Source organism: Artemia franciscana, chromosome 1 (assembly GCF_032884065.1).
Source record: "Artemia franciscana chromosome 1, ASM3288406v1, whole genome shotgun sequence".
NCBI classification, from domain to species: Eukaryota; Metazoa; Arthropoda; class Branchiopoda; order Anostraca; family Artemiidae; genus Artemia; species Artemia franciscana.
Genome location: NC_088863.1, coordinates 696725 through 717368, shown reverse-complemented (window position 1 = coordinate 717368; position 20644 = coordinate 696725). Strand labels below are relative to the sequence as shown.

The following is a 20644-nucleotide window of genomic DNA, read 5'->3' as shown; positions in this document are numbered from 1 at the left end:
ACTGTACCTTCCAATATTGTAATTTTGGTTTTTAGACTTATCTTCTATTTTTCTGAACTTTTTTAAATGTGAAAAAGCACCCTGAGCCTTGACTATTCTACTTTTAACATCTTCATTGCTGTCATTGTCATTACTAATAATACTACCAAGGGAGTATTAATATTTATAGTCTTCTTAATATTTATTTTCCAACCTATTCTAGCACCCTGAACTCGCAAAACCTCTAAAAGTTTATTCATTTTTGCTCACACTTTCATCTAGGATGCTCAAATCACCAGGACAACCTAAGTCCAAGAGAGTTTTTCCTCCCCATTTGATTTCGTGGTCTCCCACTGCCTTTCCTGTGCTTCTTATGACAAAATCCATCAAAATTATCCATATAAAGGGGGATAGAACACAGCCCTGCTCAACTATAGAGAATAATTTCTGTGTCTTTTCAATTTTAATATCGCACTTTAATTTCTTTTTTGCATTATTTATCTAGTCGTGATCAGCTCTCTACAGCCATAATAATTGAAAATAGCAAAAAATGAAAATTCGAAACTTTGAAGCCAGTAGCTAAACAATGAGACGCGGAAGAATAGTTATTCCTAACTTGGAAAAATTCCCTATATTGGTCTGAAAAAAAATTATGGCCCACTGGAATAATACAAGCAGGAGTAAAATCATTTTGTTCAGGAACGAAAATAAACTTAAGGGTCATGCAAAGTCAGATTTCTGGACAACCTCGATTTTTCCTCTAGTGACCCGAGATAGAAATTCTGTAAATCTTCCAGATTTCCAAGATATAATTTTTTTTTAAGTCAAAATTTCGTATGCATATTCCAGCAAGTCCAGCTTCAATTGATATCAGAGGTAGGAGGATATACGGGGTTTTCCACAATCTTGTCATTAGCACATTAACTAGGAGGGATTGTCAGTTCTCGACCAAAACCGATAGGAAGCAACAGTAAATAGTTGTGCTTTTCGAATGTTGTTCTGGATACTCCTAATTCCGAATTTTATTTTTTTCATTTCTTCCTATCAGAAAACCTAGAAAGGGGAATTTTGAATCCAACTCAGATATTTGGGAACCAAAACTATGCGCTCCATTTGAGCTTTTAAGAATGTGCTGACAGAACCCATCTTCTGAAGGGGGAGATCCCTAAATTACTGTCAACAGGACACCTGACATGAAAGACGAATGGATTTATACGACATTTTTTTGAAAGTAATAGCTGGCGTCCTAGTTATTTATTTTGGGCTCTCAGCTCTAATTAAACTTTGCGGAAGAGGGAGAGGAGAGGGCAATATATATTCTTGTTACCAGAAAATCTAGCGAAAGGGATTTTCCGATCTTTGCTAAACTTGGTCAGAGGTAAGAGCATTGTCTAAGCATGCCTTTTTGAAGGTTCATATCCATTCTGACCGTTGTTGGCAGAGGAAAGGAGGGACTTGGTGGAATAGAAACAAACTTAGTCAGAAATAACGTTTGGATAGAATTATCCAGTTTGTCTTGAAAATTGCCTCGGCAGTGTATGTTCATAAACTCAGTGTATCAGTTTGTGTTCATAGAGCATATTTGGCAGATTAGAGGGATAACATCCGTCTTTTTTGGACTTGAGAAATTCCAAGGATAAGTGATATTATCTACCACTCTTTAGGGTGGAACAATTCCACCCTAAAAAGACAAAAGGCACTCATGGGCATTTTTTCACGCTATCAGGTAGGACCTAGTGTGTCCTTTGAAGTACCAACAAAAAACTTTAAATGCGAGAAGGCTTTGTAACAATACTAAAAATACTCCTCCCCTCCTAGACTAAGATCATTCCCAGAAAAACATATTTGAGCAGTCTCCCACTAACTCTTACTTTTCACAATTCTCGTGTAGAATTAAAACTGTTTAGTTGGCACTTTTAAGTCTAATCCATCCTTTAGCTCGAAATTTCAGAATATAAAAATAATACCTTTTCTTTCAGCTCTTGTAACAGTCTTTCTACAGCACTTCCATCAGCTTTATTTTTATCAGTGACTATCGACAACGTTTCAATGTCTTCTTTCAGTCGGCTCACTTCAGCTTCCAGTGTAATCTGTAAAGTCAAATATATATAAAAAAAAACCTCTTAGGATGTAGGAGGTTAACTTTACTGTGCTGCTTCCAACAATGATAAAACAATATTCATGTACTTGAATGAAAGCACACATTCACAATATTGCCCAGCATCAAGGACAAATAACCAGAACTCAGCACAATTTCGATAGAAAACACGGGACAAGCCCAGGTTGCCATTAATAGGGATAAAAATGTAAAACAAAAAATAAAGATGCATGAAATCAGGCAAGTATCGTAAAAACCCTTTTAAATAAGCAAATTAAACAAAAAATGTGGATAAAATACTGGAGATTCCACGATGATCCAGATTCAGAGGGACCAAAATGCACTATATGAAAATAAGAGAGATAAAAAATCAATATCCGCTAAGAATTGTGAGTCTGAATTTAGAAGTTCGAGTCTCCCCTCACACTTCTACAGCAATTTTAAAAGGGACATGAGCTCTGTTTTTGTTCTGTCTTAACTACGTATTGTCGCTTCAAAACAACCCGTAAAGGGAACGAGTATCAAAGCACCCTTGCCAGGAAATGGAGGCAGTGTGTGCAGTGTAATGACTAATTTGACGTCATAGTTGCATTGTAAAAAAAAAAGTAAAGAATACGCCATTGGACTTTACAGTCCCTACCGGCGGTGGTGATATCCGTTTCTTAGCCCTTCAGCCAGGAAATGCAATGGGGGTTGGGGGCCAACCATCCTGTGCTTTCACACACCCTTCCTGTTTACCTTCCTCAGATTTCTCCAGGTACCCATTTAAGCTAAGTCGACTCTGGCTGAGCTTGCAGAGTCACGCCACTGACCCCCGTCCTAAACCAAATAATTAGGTACGCTAGGATTTGAACCTTCGCCCTCTCGGACAAAGGATCCGAAATCCAGCGAACCGATCCACTTGGCTAGGATGGCCAGTCGTATCATAAAAGTGGAAAATAAAAATGTCAAGAAATTGATTGGAAAACTTGTGTCAAAACTGATTACCAATACTCTGCCTTTGCATTTCAGCCAGATTCTCCCTTAAAGCCAGGAAAATAGCTGTTCAAATATCCCATTTTTCCTAAAAAATTTTTAACTAGTCTTAGCTCTGGTTGGTGCATCATAAAATTTAATGCTAAAAAGTTGAACACCGTTCAATCCAAAAAATTACAAACGGGATACATAATTGGCACCTTAGCCGTGTCTAATTTTGATATTATCAACAAATGTAACTATAATATGGACCGGGCATCAATCTGAAGCCATGATTCCCAGCGTGAGGCACAGGCCCCACCGGTGCAGCCTGGTAATATTTTGGTGGGACATGGGTGGGACGTGCACCCCTTGGCTGAACTTTATCTTAGAGCGTTAGTTCCCAACCGATTTTGGGCCGTGACCCCACCCAGGCATTTCTAAACTCCTCATGCCCCTCATGATATTTAAAGTTTTGTTGCCCATAATTTTACGCTTGTTCACCTGAAGGAAGCTTAAATGGCCATTAGCTTGGTACTTTTTTCTGAGTCATCCTCTAGGTGTATTTTATTCGAATGAATCTGCTTGCAAGAACGGTTAGTAAAAAAATTTTATTTTATACTTTATTTTGGCCTCACTCCATTTACTCCACCTGAAATACTCTCATTAAAGATACTGTTTTTTTTTTTTTTATTGATGAAATTGTGGTTCATTTTTTGTTTGTTCTGTATCAATTAGGATTGTTAAAGTTTGTTTATGTTTTGCCCAGTAGTCGAGCTTGTCTCTCCATTTGGGCAAGTTGAAGATTTTGATGAATATGAATTTTTGAATAAATGAATCTGAATCTGAAAATTTTTGTCTGCATATAACACCTTTCATACTATGCATGACGTCGTTGAAATATTTTCATATATCTGTTTTGCTTTCTAAACGCATAAGCATGTGATATCATTTACATGAAAAATGCTTTTTATTGAGGCTCCGCCATATTCCTTTGCCCCGCCAGTGGGAACCACGACCTTAAAGCCCTAATTTGAAAAAAAAAAACAGTTCTCATGTGAACGACTTCACATTCAAATGCATTAAAGAACAAAAAACATACATGATAGTATTGCAATGACATTATATGTTGTATTAAAGATGTTGTATTCAGAAAAAAAAATTCATCAGTATGAAATACGTCCAGAATACCACCCAAAAAGATACCAAGTTAAGGGTATTTTCAAATTAACGTGGTAGTTAAAATTTAAAAACCACGAGGAGAGCATCAGGATTTTAGAAATGCCTGGGTGGGCCAAGGCCCAAAATCGGTTGGGAACCACTGACCTAAACTGTTATTTTGATGTTACCAAAAAAAAGTTGCTTTCAATTGGTCAATTTGAGTTTTCTCCTGTTTCTCTATTTCTCTTGCTATTCCACTTGTTTCTTAACCTCCATACCTTTCCACTCTACTTTTAATGATATTAATTATCGTACGTTCAATTTTATTACAGAGAGGTTGTCATATCCTCTGGTCCCCAGCTAAGTGTAGAAAAAAAAAATATAATATAAGAATAGTGGATTTATCCAAAATCGAGTCACAGATTGTTTCAGAAACCAAATTGTGATTTGGAATCAAAAGAAAATCCTGATAGGTTTTGGCACCATCCCATCACTACCAGATACGGTAGGTGAAAAAAAAATTAGTAAAAATGCAGATAAACTTTTGAGATACTATGTAATTTGCCTTATACGCCAAAGTGTTTATTTAACTTTTCACCATTCTTTTTTTTATTTACAATAGTTTTTTAGCCTCATAAATAAAATGCTTTTATGTTTAAAGATCTTTTTGTTTAATTAAAGACAAATTTGTATACTATTATGCACAAACTTCATACCGAATACAAAACAGACTGTAGAGATAAAATTAACAATCTTACCTTTTCTAATGTATGTTTAGCTGCTAAGTCAGCCATTTGTTCACTGTAGCTTTCTATTACTTCCTTTTCTATTCTCTTCTTTTCTTCTGAGATGCTGTTAATCAGCTTCTTATGATCTTCCTCAATTCGGCTGGAAGCGGTTTCAACTTGAGACAGCTTAGATTCAAAGTCACTCCTTACTGATTTAAGGCTTTCAATATGTTTAGTTTCAAGGTCAATAATTTGCTGGTCAAAGTCACCTTTAAGTTTATGAATCATAGCTTCATATTCCGCAATTGTAGTCGCATTCTCAGATAATTTGTGTATCAATGCCTCATGTTCACCAATGGGATCACATGTGTGGAGATTTAACGAACGAGAAGCGATCTGCTCCAACTCTTGACGGAGTTGAGTGATATCTAACTGATGCTTGATCTCTTGATCATGGAGCTCTTTTTCAAGTTCCTGCTTCTCATTCAATATTTCAAGTTTCGCACGAATTTCAGCAGCATATTCTTCTTGCAATTTCGTAAAGTCTGACTGCAGTTTATCAAGCTCCAATCTTACATTACTTTCAAATTCAGCAATTAAAGCTTGCTGCTTTTCTTCGTAATCATGTAGCTTAACTATATGTTTTTGCGTTTCACTCCTAAGCTCTTCTTCAACCCTCTTTGATTTCTCTACATAAGTCTCGTAATCTCTCTTATGGGACACTAATATATGACGAAGCTGATATAAAGCATCATTTGTTTTGTCTGGCTGATATTCCACTTCAAAAACTTCAGACAGTAGGTTCTGTATAAAAGTACAAACATCAATATTGTGTTTTTCCTGTTTTTCAATTAAAGATTTTAGTTCTTCTTCATGAAGAGACTGTAACTGTTTCAGTTCACACTGTTGATCATCTTCCCATTTAATCCTCAATCGCTCAAATTCCAATGCGTCTTTTCTTCTAATTTCTTGAAGCTCATTATCAAACTTAACCTCCCACTCACTATTAACAGCGAGTAATTTTCTTTCGTAGAAGGTATCCTTGTTTTTCAAAGCAGTTTCGTATTTATCATCAGTCCCCATTATTTCCTTTTTATGAGAAGATTTTAGCTCTTCAATGTATTCTTTAAGCATTTTAATTTCAGATTTGAAGTTAGACAGCTCATCATAAAGTTTCTTATTGTCATCTTTTACTTTAATTAGATCAGCCATATTAAACTCATTTTCATCCACATCATTAGGGTACTGTTCCATTAGAAGGGAAATCTTTCTTTTGAGCATCAGATTTTCATCAAGAACTTCCTCAAATCTTTTTCTTATGTCTAGACCTAGTTCGCCAGGATCCTCCCTAAAATCAAGCCTCCTCCGTTTGGAACTTGAAGTAAGATTTGGACAAGAAAGGGTAGTATTTGAGGGTGTGCCTAATCTTGGTATATGAAAGCTATCTAACAACAATGGGCCCATACTTTCACTTAAGTCGTGAGCACATTTGAGAGTATCAACTGTATCAGCGATTTCAATGAATCTTTGAACAGGGCTTCCATCCCGAGAAGATGTTCTATAATCAAAAGGTGTCCTTAAGGTTCCATGTTCTGTGCTCTGATCAAGACTTTTCTCATGGAGAATGGAAAGTGGATTACTATTGGTTGAATTTACCAATCCAGGTGAAACAAGAGGGGCACCAGTATCTGGGTTTCGGGTTGATGTAAGAATGCTTGTACATGGCTTGAAATCCAGCGTTATGTCTGGTGACGCTTCTTGTTTCTCTCTACTAGACATCTCTGTTGGCTTAAAGCATCTAAAAATACAGAAAGTTCATGTACTTGCATGTATATTTCGGATTTGAATAACTCAAATTGAAGTGCCTTTCTTTGTGAAGTGCTTCAATCAAAGTGCGCTACAAAAAATACAAAAATCACTTAAACGAAGTTGATATTTTTTGGCATTAGATAAGATGACAGTACCTTATACTAACATTTGAGATAGTCCATATGCACACAGCATTTTCCCGATTTTCTGTTTTATTTATTTGATGATTCTTCTTTTACACCTTCTTTGATGCAAATAATAAAAAAAGACACATACCTACAGACAAATGGAAGGAAATTTTTTCCTCCTCGAAATTCGTACTAAGGATCATCTCTCCAAAAACATCAAAGAATCACGGCATAAAAAAAAAGAAATTTTCGCGCTATCGAGCCCCCTATCCCAGGAAAACTTTTCTACCAGTCTTGACTCGTTTATTAGGGTGCATGCTTATCCACTCAGCAAGATCATATCTACTACTACTACTACTACTGCTAAAACTAACATCTCACTGCAGCACCACAGTACCTGAGGCCAACACAGCTACGCACGCTGTTCCTTCGTCCCACTCTATTTGAAGCCTTCCTTTTTACACCCTCCAAAGAAGTTCTATTTTCCTTAAATCCTTCTTCACAACCTCCTCCTACCCAATTCTGAGACAACCTCCTTTTTGTTTGATTCTATATGGCTGAACAAAAAGGATTATCTTTGGTAATCTGTTATCCTTCATCTGCAGAGCCATCTCAACCTTTATCTCGCACAGAGTCTCCATTAAGCCGCAATACCCGAGTATGTTTTTACTGTCTGGTTTAAGTACCTTGTGCAGACTTTAGGAGTTATTGAGCCCTAGCCTGCACTATTTGACCTTTTACTTTTCTTGAGACCCCAGAAATTTCAATGACTAAAATAATATAAAATTAGAACATGGAACATGTTCTAGCCACTGTTTTAACATATTCTTTTGCAGGCAAATTTAAAAATTTACAACTAGACTTGTAGGAGTTCAAAAACTAAACTCCCAGAGCTGTCAAACATATAATTAGGTGATACAGAATTTATTTATTCAGATATGAAGGATAGGGCATATAGTCACGGAGTGAATCTCTTGATGCAATAGAAGCTAGCAACCTTGCAGACTACTTTATTGTAAACCAAAAAGTGGCATGATTGATACAGGACACTAGGGTATATACTTTAGACACTAGGCCTATAGTACTGCTATTATTGATTATAAGGGTAAATATTACCATCTAGAAAAATGAAGAGTACATTCAAAGCTGAAACTTAGGAACAGTAACTATTTTCTAGGTAGCCATGATAATGATAGGTTTCAGGATGTAAATTTGAGAGCAGTATTTCAAGAATAGATGGATATAGAGTTTTAAAGTCGAGGATTTGATTTTCTAGAAGATAGGTGGAATAAATTTAGGAGCAGATAGAAAATTGGGAAAACTTCTCTTGAGCAGAAAAATTACAAAAAGGGATAGAAAAATTAGCAGAAATGCTTTTAGCTTAGAGTAAGAGCGAAAGGTTTTAAATAGACAAGTATTAATTAAAATTCACTATTTGGAGAATCTTGTGAGGATTGAAGTAGAGTAATGGGTGTATAAAAGACGATAAAGCAGCTTTACCCTAAGCATGAATAACAGCCCAGCAGGAGTTCTCAGAAAATTTTTATTGGTCTTTTAAGCCCTACACCCACACTATGTACAGCAAACGTTGCTAGGTGTTGGGACTCTCCCTGAGTACTTCTTCTCCATCTCCCAGCGTAAACAATGTCTGCCATCAATGCCACTTCCTCAGCAGCATCTATGTTTATTGCAAGACCTTGCTATGGTGGGTGATTGTTTGAAATTGTTATGAGTGAATCAAGCAAACAAATACCAAAATTTTTCTTATAAAATGTGTTTTGTAAATAAATGTTTCTTTTTTTTATAGGATGGTTTGTAAAACATTTTGAATTTTTTTTTACTGGGCTTCAATTGAAAATGTTTGGGTAATACCACGAATGTAAATAATTTATGTTCTTATAGATTATAGATCTATTGCTGGTGCTAGTGAATTATACGAACCAAAAAGGCGACTACCATTAATTATGTGGATCAACTTACAGAAAAATATTTAAAAAAAGATTTTGGGGGGCTAGCCCCTCTTAAAATTTACATATTTTTACGAAATTCACGGGTTTTGGTGACATAACGGAAGTCAATAACTGAGTTGAGCATACTTGCTGTCGGAAATAATTTTAAGTTGGAAAAAAAGGTAGAAGTGAGCAGACGCTAAATCAGGAGAATAGGAGGGTTACTGGAATATAAAGAATTTTGAATTTGGCCAAAAATTCCTCTATCAAGAATGCCCAGATCTGTTGCCACAATGGAAAAGACAATTTACTCTTTCCAAAGTGGAGGTCTTCTAACCTGTCAAAAAACGTTGCACAAATGCTGAAGGCCATAGTTTACTATCCTACTAAGAAGATTAGGCCTTATTGTTAGGTTTTATGCAAGATTCTCTAACTGATATTACGCTAATGAAGAAACTTAAGTCCATTTTGGCTTGATTAACTGGTTCCAGACTAGTGGTCACCCTAAGCCAACTTGCAGCAGTCTTTGAGTCAGTTAAACCATATAAACATGTTGGATATGGTCAAACATTTATTTCCAAAAGCTGTTTTTAAGAGTTCATAAGTCTATAACGCAGATTTCCCACTTTTAAATCAAAATTTCACACAAATGCATTACCGTATCCTAGTTTTCCATTCATTCTGGGGAATTGACAGTCTGCCTCAAAAGACACACACAGTCAAAAAATTGCTAAGCTCTACCAACCAAAGCGATCTTGGAACTTGTTACACTATGCATCAAGGACACATCAAGCCATTGCTTCTATGTTATTGGATAATTCTATCTACTCCTCCTGAGCAGTGGTGCCACTTGTCTTAAAACATTCCTACCACTGATTATACCAAGCAGAAGACATTGTTATGATTTACCTAATATGAATTGGGAAGCTTTACCAGTTGTTTACTTTTCACCTGAGTCACCAACCATCTGGGAACAATCAAATTCAGTTGCACTTTTGTCTTGAATTTATACAATAGCTAAGCCTATAGGACTCGTTGTTGCTCAGAAAAAAGATAACAAAACAGAAGGAAGAGGGGTATACGCAAAGTATGTCCACATTTTTTGGGATTTTTGAACATAGAATAGTAGTCTCAAAGCCACTGAAAAATATATCTGAAACTGAAAAAGAGCTCTTGAATAGATCCTAAGTGTTGATTGCAGAGGAGGACGATTCATAAAAGGGAACTAAGCCTGCCTAACGTTTTCATAAAAACTTAAAGTGAAACTCTTTACGAAAGTAATTATAAGAGTAAGTTTAGTAATCAAAGAGGCATTCGATTGTTCTTGATAGGAACGAATTACCTAGCATAATGGCATTTATTACTGAGAGAAGAGTCGTGGAGTTTTTGGAAGGGGAGAGGATTTATTCAGAAAATTTGAAAGCTAGATTGATAATTGAGAAGTGTTTCAATTACCGAATCTTTTAATTACTGAGTTTTATAGATAATGAGGAGGCATTTGATTCAACTATGCCGTCCTGGCTGAGTGGTTGGCGCGCTGGCGTGGGGATTCCTTGTCCAAGGGGCACGGGTTCAATCCCAGTTGTGACCAGTTATTTAGTTTGGCACGGGGGTCAGTGGCGTGACTCTGTAAGCTCAGCCAGAGTCGACCCAGCTCTAAATGGGTACCTGGAGAAATCTGGGGAAAATAAGCAGAAAGGGTGTGTGAAAGCATAGGATGGTTGGCCTCCAACCCCCCATTGCACTTCCTGGCTGAAGGGCCATGAAACGGAGATCAGCACCGCCGGTTTGGACCTTAAGGGTCTAGTGCCATCTTACTTACTTACTTACTTTTTTATTTGATTCAACTGAAATGAAAGCTTCAATGATAATCCCATTCTTGTATGGTATGCTAAGGTGATTATTTCTATGTATGAAAATAGCATTCCTGCACCTTAGGAAGAGAGGTTAGCAGTTCTTTTAGCGTATAATCAGGAGTTATGTAGAGTTCTATTATCACAAATTGCACAGATTGTTTAAAATTTGGGCACAAGAACGCAGAATTGACTGTGGAAAAAGGAGGTATCAAATGGAATACTTTAAAGCTATCGAATGTTGAACTATGAAAAAAAAAAACTTTTCTAGACTCAAATTCAACAGATGATTTGAGTGTCCTAATAAAAATGTTGGTTAAGGTAACTTGTAGAACAGAAATCAGATAGAAACAAACCTTCTAGATGTAGATTATGCAGATGATTTGAGTGTCCTAGATAAAAATGTTGATTAAAGTTACTTATAGGACTTTTATTAATTGTGTCACCCTACCTCTAATAGAACCAGATATAGCCCTAGGCTATATATAGAGGCCTGCCGATATCATGGGTGCTCCATTATTTTGTGTCGTTATTCCAAATGAATGGTTGGATCCCAGTGCCAAATATAGATAGTTTGAAAAATCAACCAACAAAAAAAAACAAACTTTTCTACATGGCCCAGGACTGTATAGCACCCCCAAGGAAATTATAGCCTAGTAAATGATCCAGTACTGTATTGGACTTTGACAAACGGATCAAATAAATAAAAATAAGTTTTACGAACTGTACTTAAGGAGAAAAATTATTCCGTTATTCCGTATATGACGGGACTACCCCCTCCTCAAACCCCCATTCATTACACAAAGTTTTTGAGTGCTTTAAAAAAAATCCTTATTCCAATTTAATGACCCTTGTGTTCCAATAGTTATTTTTATAGAATCGGGACAAAGGTCAAACTTTGGCATAAAGATTGAGGGGTTGAGGCAGTCCTCCTAATTTAAGGAATTATTTCTGTTCGTTTTAAGTTTTAATTTTGCTTCTTACTTTAAGTGGGTAAAGCTTGTTGTATTATTTTATTTCATTTCTTATTGTTTTCCAAATCATTTCCAAGTCTAACCAAAATTTGACGTGGGCTACTGGTCCCATAGACCCCCAACTTCTTGCTGTTAAATTGTATATATCAATAATTGTAAGTTGATTGGTAGCGTCTTGCTCTTTCAGTTTTTCTTCTTTAAAAATAGAATGTTAAATTGTAATTTAAAATTTTGAAAAATCTTAAATATATAGTGAAAATTTTCCCATAAACCCTCAATTTCTTGTTGTTAAATCGAATATATCAATAATTGTAAGTTGATTGGTAGCGTCTTGCTATTTCAGTTTTTCTGCCTTACAAATAGAACGTTAAATTGTAATTTAAAATTTTCAAATAACTTAAATATTTAGTGAAAGTTTTTGATGGACAGCAGTTTTGTTGAATAGGTTCTTAATAATATGTTTACTGCAGCATTTCGGGTGGACGAAGAGGGGTATTATTTTTCATAAGGGTGGAAACCACAGGGACTTTCGACCTTCTACATTGCTGAAGCCATTAAGACCTGTACAACAGGGTTCTCTGATGTTTAAAATACATAGTGCACATATTTCTGCATACACTGAACCATTATAAGCAGGGCAAGAGATTTACAACCATGTAAAGTTACTTAAACCAAAGCTCATGGCAGCACTTGCCAACCCCCTTGCCCCAGAAACTTCCAGGCAAGGCTTATGATGCACCTCCTTGTATTTTTCACGTATGTGCTGGTAGGAATGTGAGCGTAACATTTATGCTACATAGGAAAGGATTGTTGCAATAGCGGGGGGGGACTATTACCCCCCCCCCAGAAGTAAGACAAACAAAGGGCGTATAGGCTGGACAAAAATATTCCCAGGAAACAAGAGGGTTTAGATATCAATTTTGCACTCCCTCTTCCCTTCTCAAAAACAGTGCGATTGGTCATTTGTCGAAGTGATGGAGGCAGAAGACATGAGAGAGAACATGAAAATGTGTTGTTGGGCACTGTCAATAGAAACACTTCTACCACGTTGAGATGCAAACCGAGAACTCTCCCCTTTATGCCCAGAGAAATGAAAATTGCAAGGAACAAGGAGAAGAAACTGTCAAAGCTCTTAAACGAGAACCCCCATAGAGCTGACCACAGCTCAAAACTGCAAGAAATAAAGTTCAAGCCTTTTCCAGAGAGTTGACAGATAATTACGAGGAGACCATCACGGCAAGCTCAAAAACTAACCCCAAAAAGTTCTAGAAATATGACTTGACACATAAGCCTAGTAGAGAATATAGAGAATAGTAGAGAATATAGAATGTAGGCTATATATCTGACCAGTTGGGTGTGGGTAGGGGAGGGTGGTTAAACTGCAACACTAGAATACTTGAACCATTAAAATTTCAACTGTCCTTTTAAGTGACCAAAAAGGCCGTGCCATGGAAAGGGGCTTTTCTGCTATTTTGCAGCATCACTCTACAATTTTGTGGAAAGTGGCTTTTCTGCTATTTCGCAGCATCACACTACAATTTTGCCCTAAAGAGGACCAAGTTGCTATCAATTGAAAGTTCTGAGATAGTCAATCAATTTTAAAGTATTCCAAATTTATGTGTTGAAACTCTTAGTGGCAGATGAAATAATGTCACATGGCGCATTTGTTCCTGAAAAGTCATATTATCTATGCAAGATAAATTTACTTACTCAGGACTAAGCAAAGGCTATTCAGCCCAACTTGGCACCAAGAAACTGCTGGACCGGTTCTTGCCAAAGTAATATGTCCTCTATTTGCAGTCAAATGAATGGAAGTTATGACTTCTAGCAACTGCCTAGTGGTTCAACGTCTTTCTTCATGATGTTCTACCACGACTTGATCTGGCCTTCCAGTTTTTTCTTCAAATAGGAGGGAGGCACTGCACTAAGGACCAAGTGTGCTAGGGTCTCCTCTGGGTGTTGTAATATATGATCAAGCCACGCGAGGTGTCTTTTCTTGATAATGCTGGACGTTGTAAGTATTTGTCCACATACCTTCCTGACCTTGTGGATGCTGATTTTCTGTGACCATCTGATGCTACAAATGGCTGTAAGGCATTTCTAGTCTGGTCCTCTGGCTTTACTGGCCAGGTCTTGTAGCAATATTGAGCATATGCACTACATTATATCGAAATTGCTAGCGATATTGTCGAATCCAGTGTAGACCTACGCCAGTCAGTGATGATTGGGTTGTGGGACATCTGCTGCATTTCATCGTGCGAGCAAAGGTTTAGTTGCCGAGTCCTTGTGGAGATTTGATTTGAAGCTGTATGATTCCATTGTCCTCTCGCTTAGACTGTTCCACAGGCTTATGATGTGGATGTAGAAGAAATGTTTCCTTTTTCTTGTCATGCCACACTTGCAGAACTCTTTGCTGAATGGCCTGTTACTTGACGACCGGGCAGGCTCAAACATGTCTTTGTCATCAGACTGGAGCAGCTTGTAGATCATTATCATGTCACCTCTTTGTTAACAGTATTTTAGAGTTGGTAGCTTAAAGCTCTGCAGTTGGAATGCATACTCTTTATCTTTGAGGTCTTTTAGGCCTTTTGTCGCCTGCCTTTGGAAACTTTGAGAGCCATCTGGTCTGTTTTATTTGTAAGCGTGGTAATACACATTCAAAACTCCAATCTTGATCTCACCAAGCACTTAAAGAGTTTGGTAACTATTGCCGGGGATCTACTGGTGATTGTGCGCTTGATGATATTAAAAGTTTGGTTAGCCTCTGCTACTGCAGCTTGGGTGTGGTAGTTGAATTTAAGGTATTTGTCTACAATGACCCCCAAACCTCTGTTTAAGGTATTCTTGGAAATCGGTTTTCTCTTATCAGCATTTGACGACATTGAGCATTGTTGCTGTGGATTATTTCCTCAAAAATGGAGAACATTGCAATTTTCAAGATTAGACTCGAGCCTTCAGAGGCTCGAGTCTAATATTGGCTCATTTGCAAAGATGTCTAGATGTGACTGTATTGAGGCCACACCCTGCTTTGCGTCAACAGCACCAATGAGTTTCGAGTGATCAGCATACAGCCCAAGTTTATTTGTAACGTTTCTTGGAACGTCACTTATTGAGATATTGAAGAGTGCAAGCCCCAAAACAGTTCTTTGGGGCACCTCACTTAAGACCTCTACTATTTCAGAGTAGTAGGTTGTACCACCTTCACCAAAAACTCTGGTATGCTACTTTATTCACTTCAAGAAAGATATTATCCTGTCAACCAAATCCTATTCAATTTCTCTTACCTTCAGTTTCAACTGGAGCCTTTGATGACAGATTTTATCAAAGGCTTTAAAAAAGCCTAGTAGAACCATATGGTCAAGGAGCTCAGTTATGTGATTGTATGAGTTAGTCAGATTCCCTTTGGCTGATCTACCTGGTCGGAATTCATGTTGTTGTTTTGACAGAAGGTGATTTGTGATCAAATGTTTGAGAATGGCAGCATTTACAATACCTTCTTGGATTTTCTCAACAGCAGAGGTCATACTGATTGACTGATTGGTTGGAAGCTTTGCTCTTGTCTCCTCCCTTGTGTATTGGTGAAATATGGGCAACGTTCCTGTCCATTAGTATGACTTTGGTGTCAACAGACTTTTGGAAGAGCCTTGGGAATTTTATTACTAATTGGGTGTGAGCTTCCTTTAACGTGAATGAATGACATGTGGTCCAACACACTTATTTGAATCAAGCTTTTTAAGCCGAGATTCAAGCTCAGCCTTATCCACTATTTTTGGAGACACTTGAGTGTTAATTAGGTAGTGTGGCAGGGTTGAGAAGGGAGAGTATCTGAGGGCATGAAAACTGATGTAAACTGGTGATACAAGGCATCAACATTTTTTTAGGGGTCAATTAAGTTGATTCCATTTCAAATCAGCTCTGTAACCATGTGTCTCTACGTTAAAGTTTGACTTTCTCTCACAAAAAAAAAAACAATAAAAAATTTAGCGTAAAGATCGGGGCGTTGAGGAGAGGACAGCCCCTTTCATATACGGAACAATTTCTATTCATCTTAAGCTTTAATGTCGCTCCTTATTTTCAGTTAAAAAAAACTTGTTTTTTTTATTTAATTTCAGAATGTTTTTGATTCAATGCAGGTTTTGAATTTGGCTCACCATACATGAATAATTAAAACGAAATTTTGACATTAATTTTGCTTTTTTTAACTAATATCAACCTTATACTGACCTAGGTTGTTGAGCAATTCGCAAATGACTGAAGTGAATGAAAGAAAAGATCTTTAAAAGATATACGTAATAATTTATGTTCGTTTTAGGTTTTAATGTTATTCCGTACTTTTAGTTGGAAAAAAACTACTGTTTTTTTATTCAGCAATAACCACAAGCAGAAGACATACAATATCTTATTACATAAAAATCATTAAAAATATCGACTGGAAAATAACACAAACAAATTATTGCTTATATCAGCCATAATTTAAAAAAATTTGAACTGTAGCATAAAGAGCGAGGTATTGACAAGGGGGCGAACTTCCTCATATACGTAATATGAGGGGATTCACCCCCCTCGTCAATACCTCGTTCTTTACGCTAAAGTTCGAATTTTGTTCCAATTCTTGAAGAATGGCCCTCTGAATCCCAAAGGCCATTTAATTAGAATAAATAGCTCTTTTGAAATTACTAAAAATATTTTAGCGTAAAGAGCGAGGAGTTGACGAGGAGATGAACCCCTTCATATACGTAATAAGTTCTGTTCGTTTTAAGTTTTTAATGTTACTCCTTACTTTCAGTTGAAAAAACTTCTTTTTTTTATTTAATTTCTGATACTGGAAATCCAGCGTCCCCTTCATCGAAATTTTCTTCCCCCATGAAAAATTCCTCCAACCATGACAAGATCCTAACACGTAACCGAATCCCCCCAACTCCCCTCCCCACCAAAAAATCCCCCTGAAAACGTCTGTATACTTACCAATAACCAATACTAAGTGTAAAGAATGGGCGAAGTTCATAACTTGCAACCCTTCCCCTGGGGACTGTGGGGGATTAAGTCGTCCTCAAAGACATAGTTATTAGATATTTCGACTATGCTTAACAAAATGGCTAGCTCAAAAATTTGATTCGGTGACTTCGGGTAAAAAGAGCGTGGAAGGGGGCCTAGTAGCCCTCCAATTTTTTGGTCACTTAAAAAGGGCACTAGAACTTTTAATTTCCGTTCAATCGAACCCTCTCTCGATATTCTAGCACCACTGGGTCGATACGATCACACCTAGGAAAAAAATAAACAAACTAACAGAAAAAAACAAATCAACACGCATCCATGATCTTTCTTCTGGAAAAAAAATACAAAATTCCGCATTTTTGCAGATAGAAGCTTGAAACCTCTAAAGCAGGGGTCTCTGATACGCTGAATCTTATGGTGTGATTTTCGTTAACATTCTATGACTTATAGGGGGTGTCTCCCCCTTTTTTGAAAATAAGGCAAATTTTCTCAGGCTCGTAACTTTTGATATGTATGACTAAACTTGATGGAACTTATGTATTTAAAATCAATATAAAAATCTGATTCTTTTAATATATCTATTGGTATCAAAATTCAGTTTTTTAGAGTTTCGTTTACTATTGAGCCGGGCCACTCCTTACTTACAGTTCATTACCACGAAACTGTTTGATACCTTCTTTCTTATTATTAGCTAGCTGAAAATGGTTACTAGACATTCTGAAAATTACTTAAATCATCATAAAAACTTAGGCTACTTATTTCATTTCTACCTTTGCCCCTCTGATAGATAAATATACAGCTCATTATTTATATTCATGCTATATTTTATAATAATTCAACTCTTTCGTTCTTTGTTATTTTACGGTCAACATTAGCCATTTACCAGGAAGAGAGGAGCTCCACTATTGAAAAATATAATATGGACATATATAGAGGGTTGTATATTTACCCATTAGGGGGGGGGGGGTAAAGTTAAGTAAAGAAGCGAGTGTTTACCATTGTTTGAAGTAGTTTTTGAAATTTCTGGTAACATTTTCTAAAAGGAGATAATAGTCTAAGAAACAAAGTGTTGCTTTAAAAGCTTAAATTATAATTATAGTACATTTTTGAAGAGCATAAAAAATGCACTGAGTGGTCTGTTCATCCTTCAGCCTAGTGGGCTAATCAAAACACCGGTAAATTTACCAGATTGTTAAATGTTAGCACTTAGATAACTTCGAAGACTACACTGCCTTTCCATGACGAAAGTAAAACAGTTCAAAATAGGGATGAAACCTTTTTATTGACAGTGAACAGATATAAAATTTAACTGGATATTTCGAACACATGTACAGTGTTCATCATCAGCAGTAAAACTAAAATTTTAGTTTTACTGCTGATGATGAACACTGCACATGTGTTCGAAATATCCAGTTAAATTTTATATCTGTTCACTGTCAATAAAAAGGTTTCATCCCTATTTTAAACTGTTTTACTTTCGTCATGTTAGCACTTGAACCAGAGGCACGTAAATGATTCTGACTAGCAAGTCAGCTGGGTGAGTCCTTTGTATGTGTACCCACACCCACATGTTGGCTTCACTTTAGAAATATATATGTATTATGTATTTAATAATAAAGTAGCAAAAATAATTCTTGAAGGGTATATACTCAATGGATGGGTAATTTCAATACCAATGGAACTTGTTATTTTTAGCAAATAAAACTGATATCTTTCGTCTACGTATTACTTTTTTTTTCAATTTCTTATAAAAAATTTGAGAAAAATTACTTCAAGATATTTTCAAAATATTTTACTTCAAAGTCATTTAGTATCCAAGGGCAAACAGTAAAAGTGCCAATAATTGAAGAGGCGAGGGGAGTATTTTTCTATTCTATACTCTGCCACTCCTAAGATTTTGATAAAAAAAACTTTTTATTATTTTTTTAGATTTTTTTTTTTTTTTTGCATATTAACAATCTGGTAAATCAAAAATTGTCTGAAGATTGTTTTGGGTACTTGTTTGACAGACCATAAATCAAGCAGCAAACTTTTTGAAAAAAGTGATTCAATTCCACTATTTAGGACCACATTGAAAGAAGGGTTAAGATGGCTAGGCCATATTTTATAAATGAAGGATGGGATTTAACCAAATATTAGGCTTTTGACCACTTATCTCGGGCAAAACAAAAGTAGGTTATCCCTAAATGCTGTAACAGCCAAATTCAGCCCTTCTGCTACTCTGTTAACAATCAAAAGATGCAGATAAATAAGGGTATTATAACTATTTACTATCCTGCAGCATTATAGGAATATGTGTATCTGTCAGATACATTTAACTATGAAACTTTTAATAAAACAGATGTAGTAAAATTAGATTCTTTATTTTTTGCTTTTTTTAGATATCAAGGTTGTTCTTCTGACAATATACAGCTCCCTAAAAATCGTCCAAGATATAGCCCTAGGATATAACTAAAAGAAAACACTAAAATAGGAAAACTCTTGTTTCGTAATATGCAGAATGATTCTATTATCTGACTATTATGTTTCCTTCCAATGTTAATCACATTTAAAAGTCATTTCAAGTAATATTTTAATCCAACAATTGAATTTTAGATCTCTTGGCAGGATGACTTCATGATCTGAAGAATGCAAGAAAACCAGTTAATAAAGTAGACATGACAATAAAGAAACATATTATTAGGACTAGAAATGGGATCATCAGGGGGGAGTGCATTCTTGGACAGGCAACCATGATAGGGAACATAATGATACTAGTTTATTTGGTACTTGTGTATTATTCAGAACACAACCAATAAGAGAAGTTAGGTTCTTTCGTGAAACAAACTACGATGCAGCTATATTTTAATTAAATATTTGGTACTTGTTCATTATTCAAAACACACTCAAGAATTTTGCTGAGAAAATCCGGTTTCACAGCCACAAAGACAAAACTCAATTTAGTTTGCTACACGTAGTGATAGAAGATAGTGTCTGTACATGGATTTTGAAATGAACATTTCGGATTTGAATTCCACTTTGAATTCCTGGGGGGATTCAAAGTGCGGTAAGGCTATCCGAATTCAAGGCACGCCAGAAGAAACACTTCTTGACAGACCAGCGTTGAAAAAAAAAGTGTTTGTTATAGTGATTGGAAGTTGTGAGACGACATCATGTGTTGTTTTGTTTGTTTGTTTTTTTTTCTTTCAGTGTTCTTTTTTCTCTTTTTTTTTTAAAGTAGTATAGATGAAGTTGATTTGAAGTAAGAAGTCACTTTGACTGCCTTTACAGGCCCATTTGGGCTTTCCTGCAGTCGAAGGTAGTATGTGATTAATAGTAATTTTGTTTAATAAATTATTTGTGAACTTAAACTTGGATTTGCCAAAGACTGATAAAGAGGCAATTACATTTGTCCAGGATAAGGGGTTGCTGCCCACAACAAAACAGCGCGTCAATGGACACAACCTGACTTCATACTCTTAAGAGGAGGAACATTTTTGGGAGGGTAACAATAGGCCATGCTTCAAAAAAAGTTTTGAAAAAAGTTTGCTTCAAATTTGCGTGTATATGTGGTTTCCTGACAGTAGAATGCCATTCATATGGTAATTCTACAATTCTCCTAATTAAGTATTATATTTTGTTTTATTTCATTAGCTTTATATCAAATACCTAACCTAACCAGCTTTATATATAAAATATTTGATTAGAATGTACCTGCATCGTAGTTTGTTTCACGAAAGAACCTAGCTTCCTTATTGAGTGTGTTCTGAATAATACACAAGTACCGTTTATTTTATTATCATGCATCTTTAGATGTGGTCAGCGACTTTAAATTTACTGAATATATAAAGTCGGCTGTAACTTATATTGATCGATTTGGGGATGCAGCAGCAGTAAAGTCAAGTAATGTGCCTTGAGGGTTGAGATAAGTAAGTATTTATGATTGTTTTAAAGTGTCCTAGGCTGGTTTTCACAATTTAAACAATCTTTTTGTTTAGAGATTTCAATATGCCTGTTGTTAAGTGAGTTGAAGGTAT

At 36.1% G+C, this 20644-nt stretch overlaps 1 protein-coding gene across 5 annotated transcripts in view; it reads right to left on the bottom strand.

The window, feature by feature from the left end:
• The window catches only part of LOC136043803 (girdin-like), a 161902-nt gene that overhangs the window by 118527 nt on the left and 22731 nt on the right, over positions 1-20644 (bottom strand). For all 5 annotated transcript variants that reach the window (XR_010621735.1, XR_010621737.1, XM_065728725.1 and 2 more), the window contains exons 2-3: positions 4951-6718; positions 1947-2069 (exon numbers count right to left, since the gene is read on the bottom strand). Coding sequence is in view for 3 of the 5 variants with exons in the window: in XM_065728725.1 (XP_065584797.1) it covers positions 1947-2069; positions 4951-6699 (1872 nt within the window). In the remaining 2 variants the exon portion in view is untranslated. The remainder of the gene's footprint in view (positions 1-1946; positions 2070-4950; positions 6719-20644) is intronic.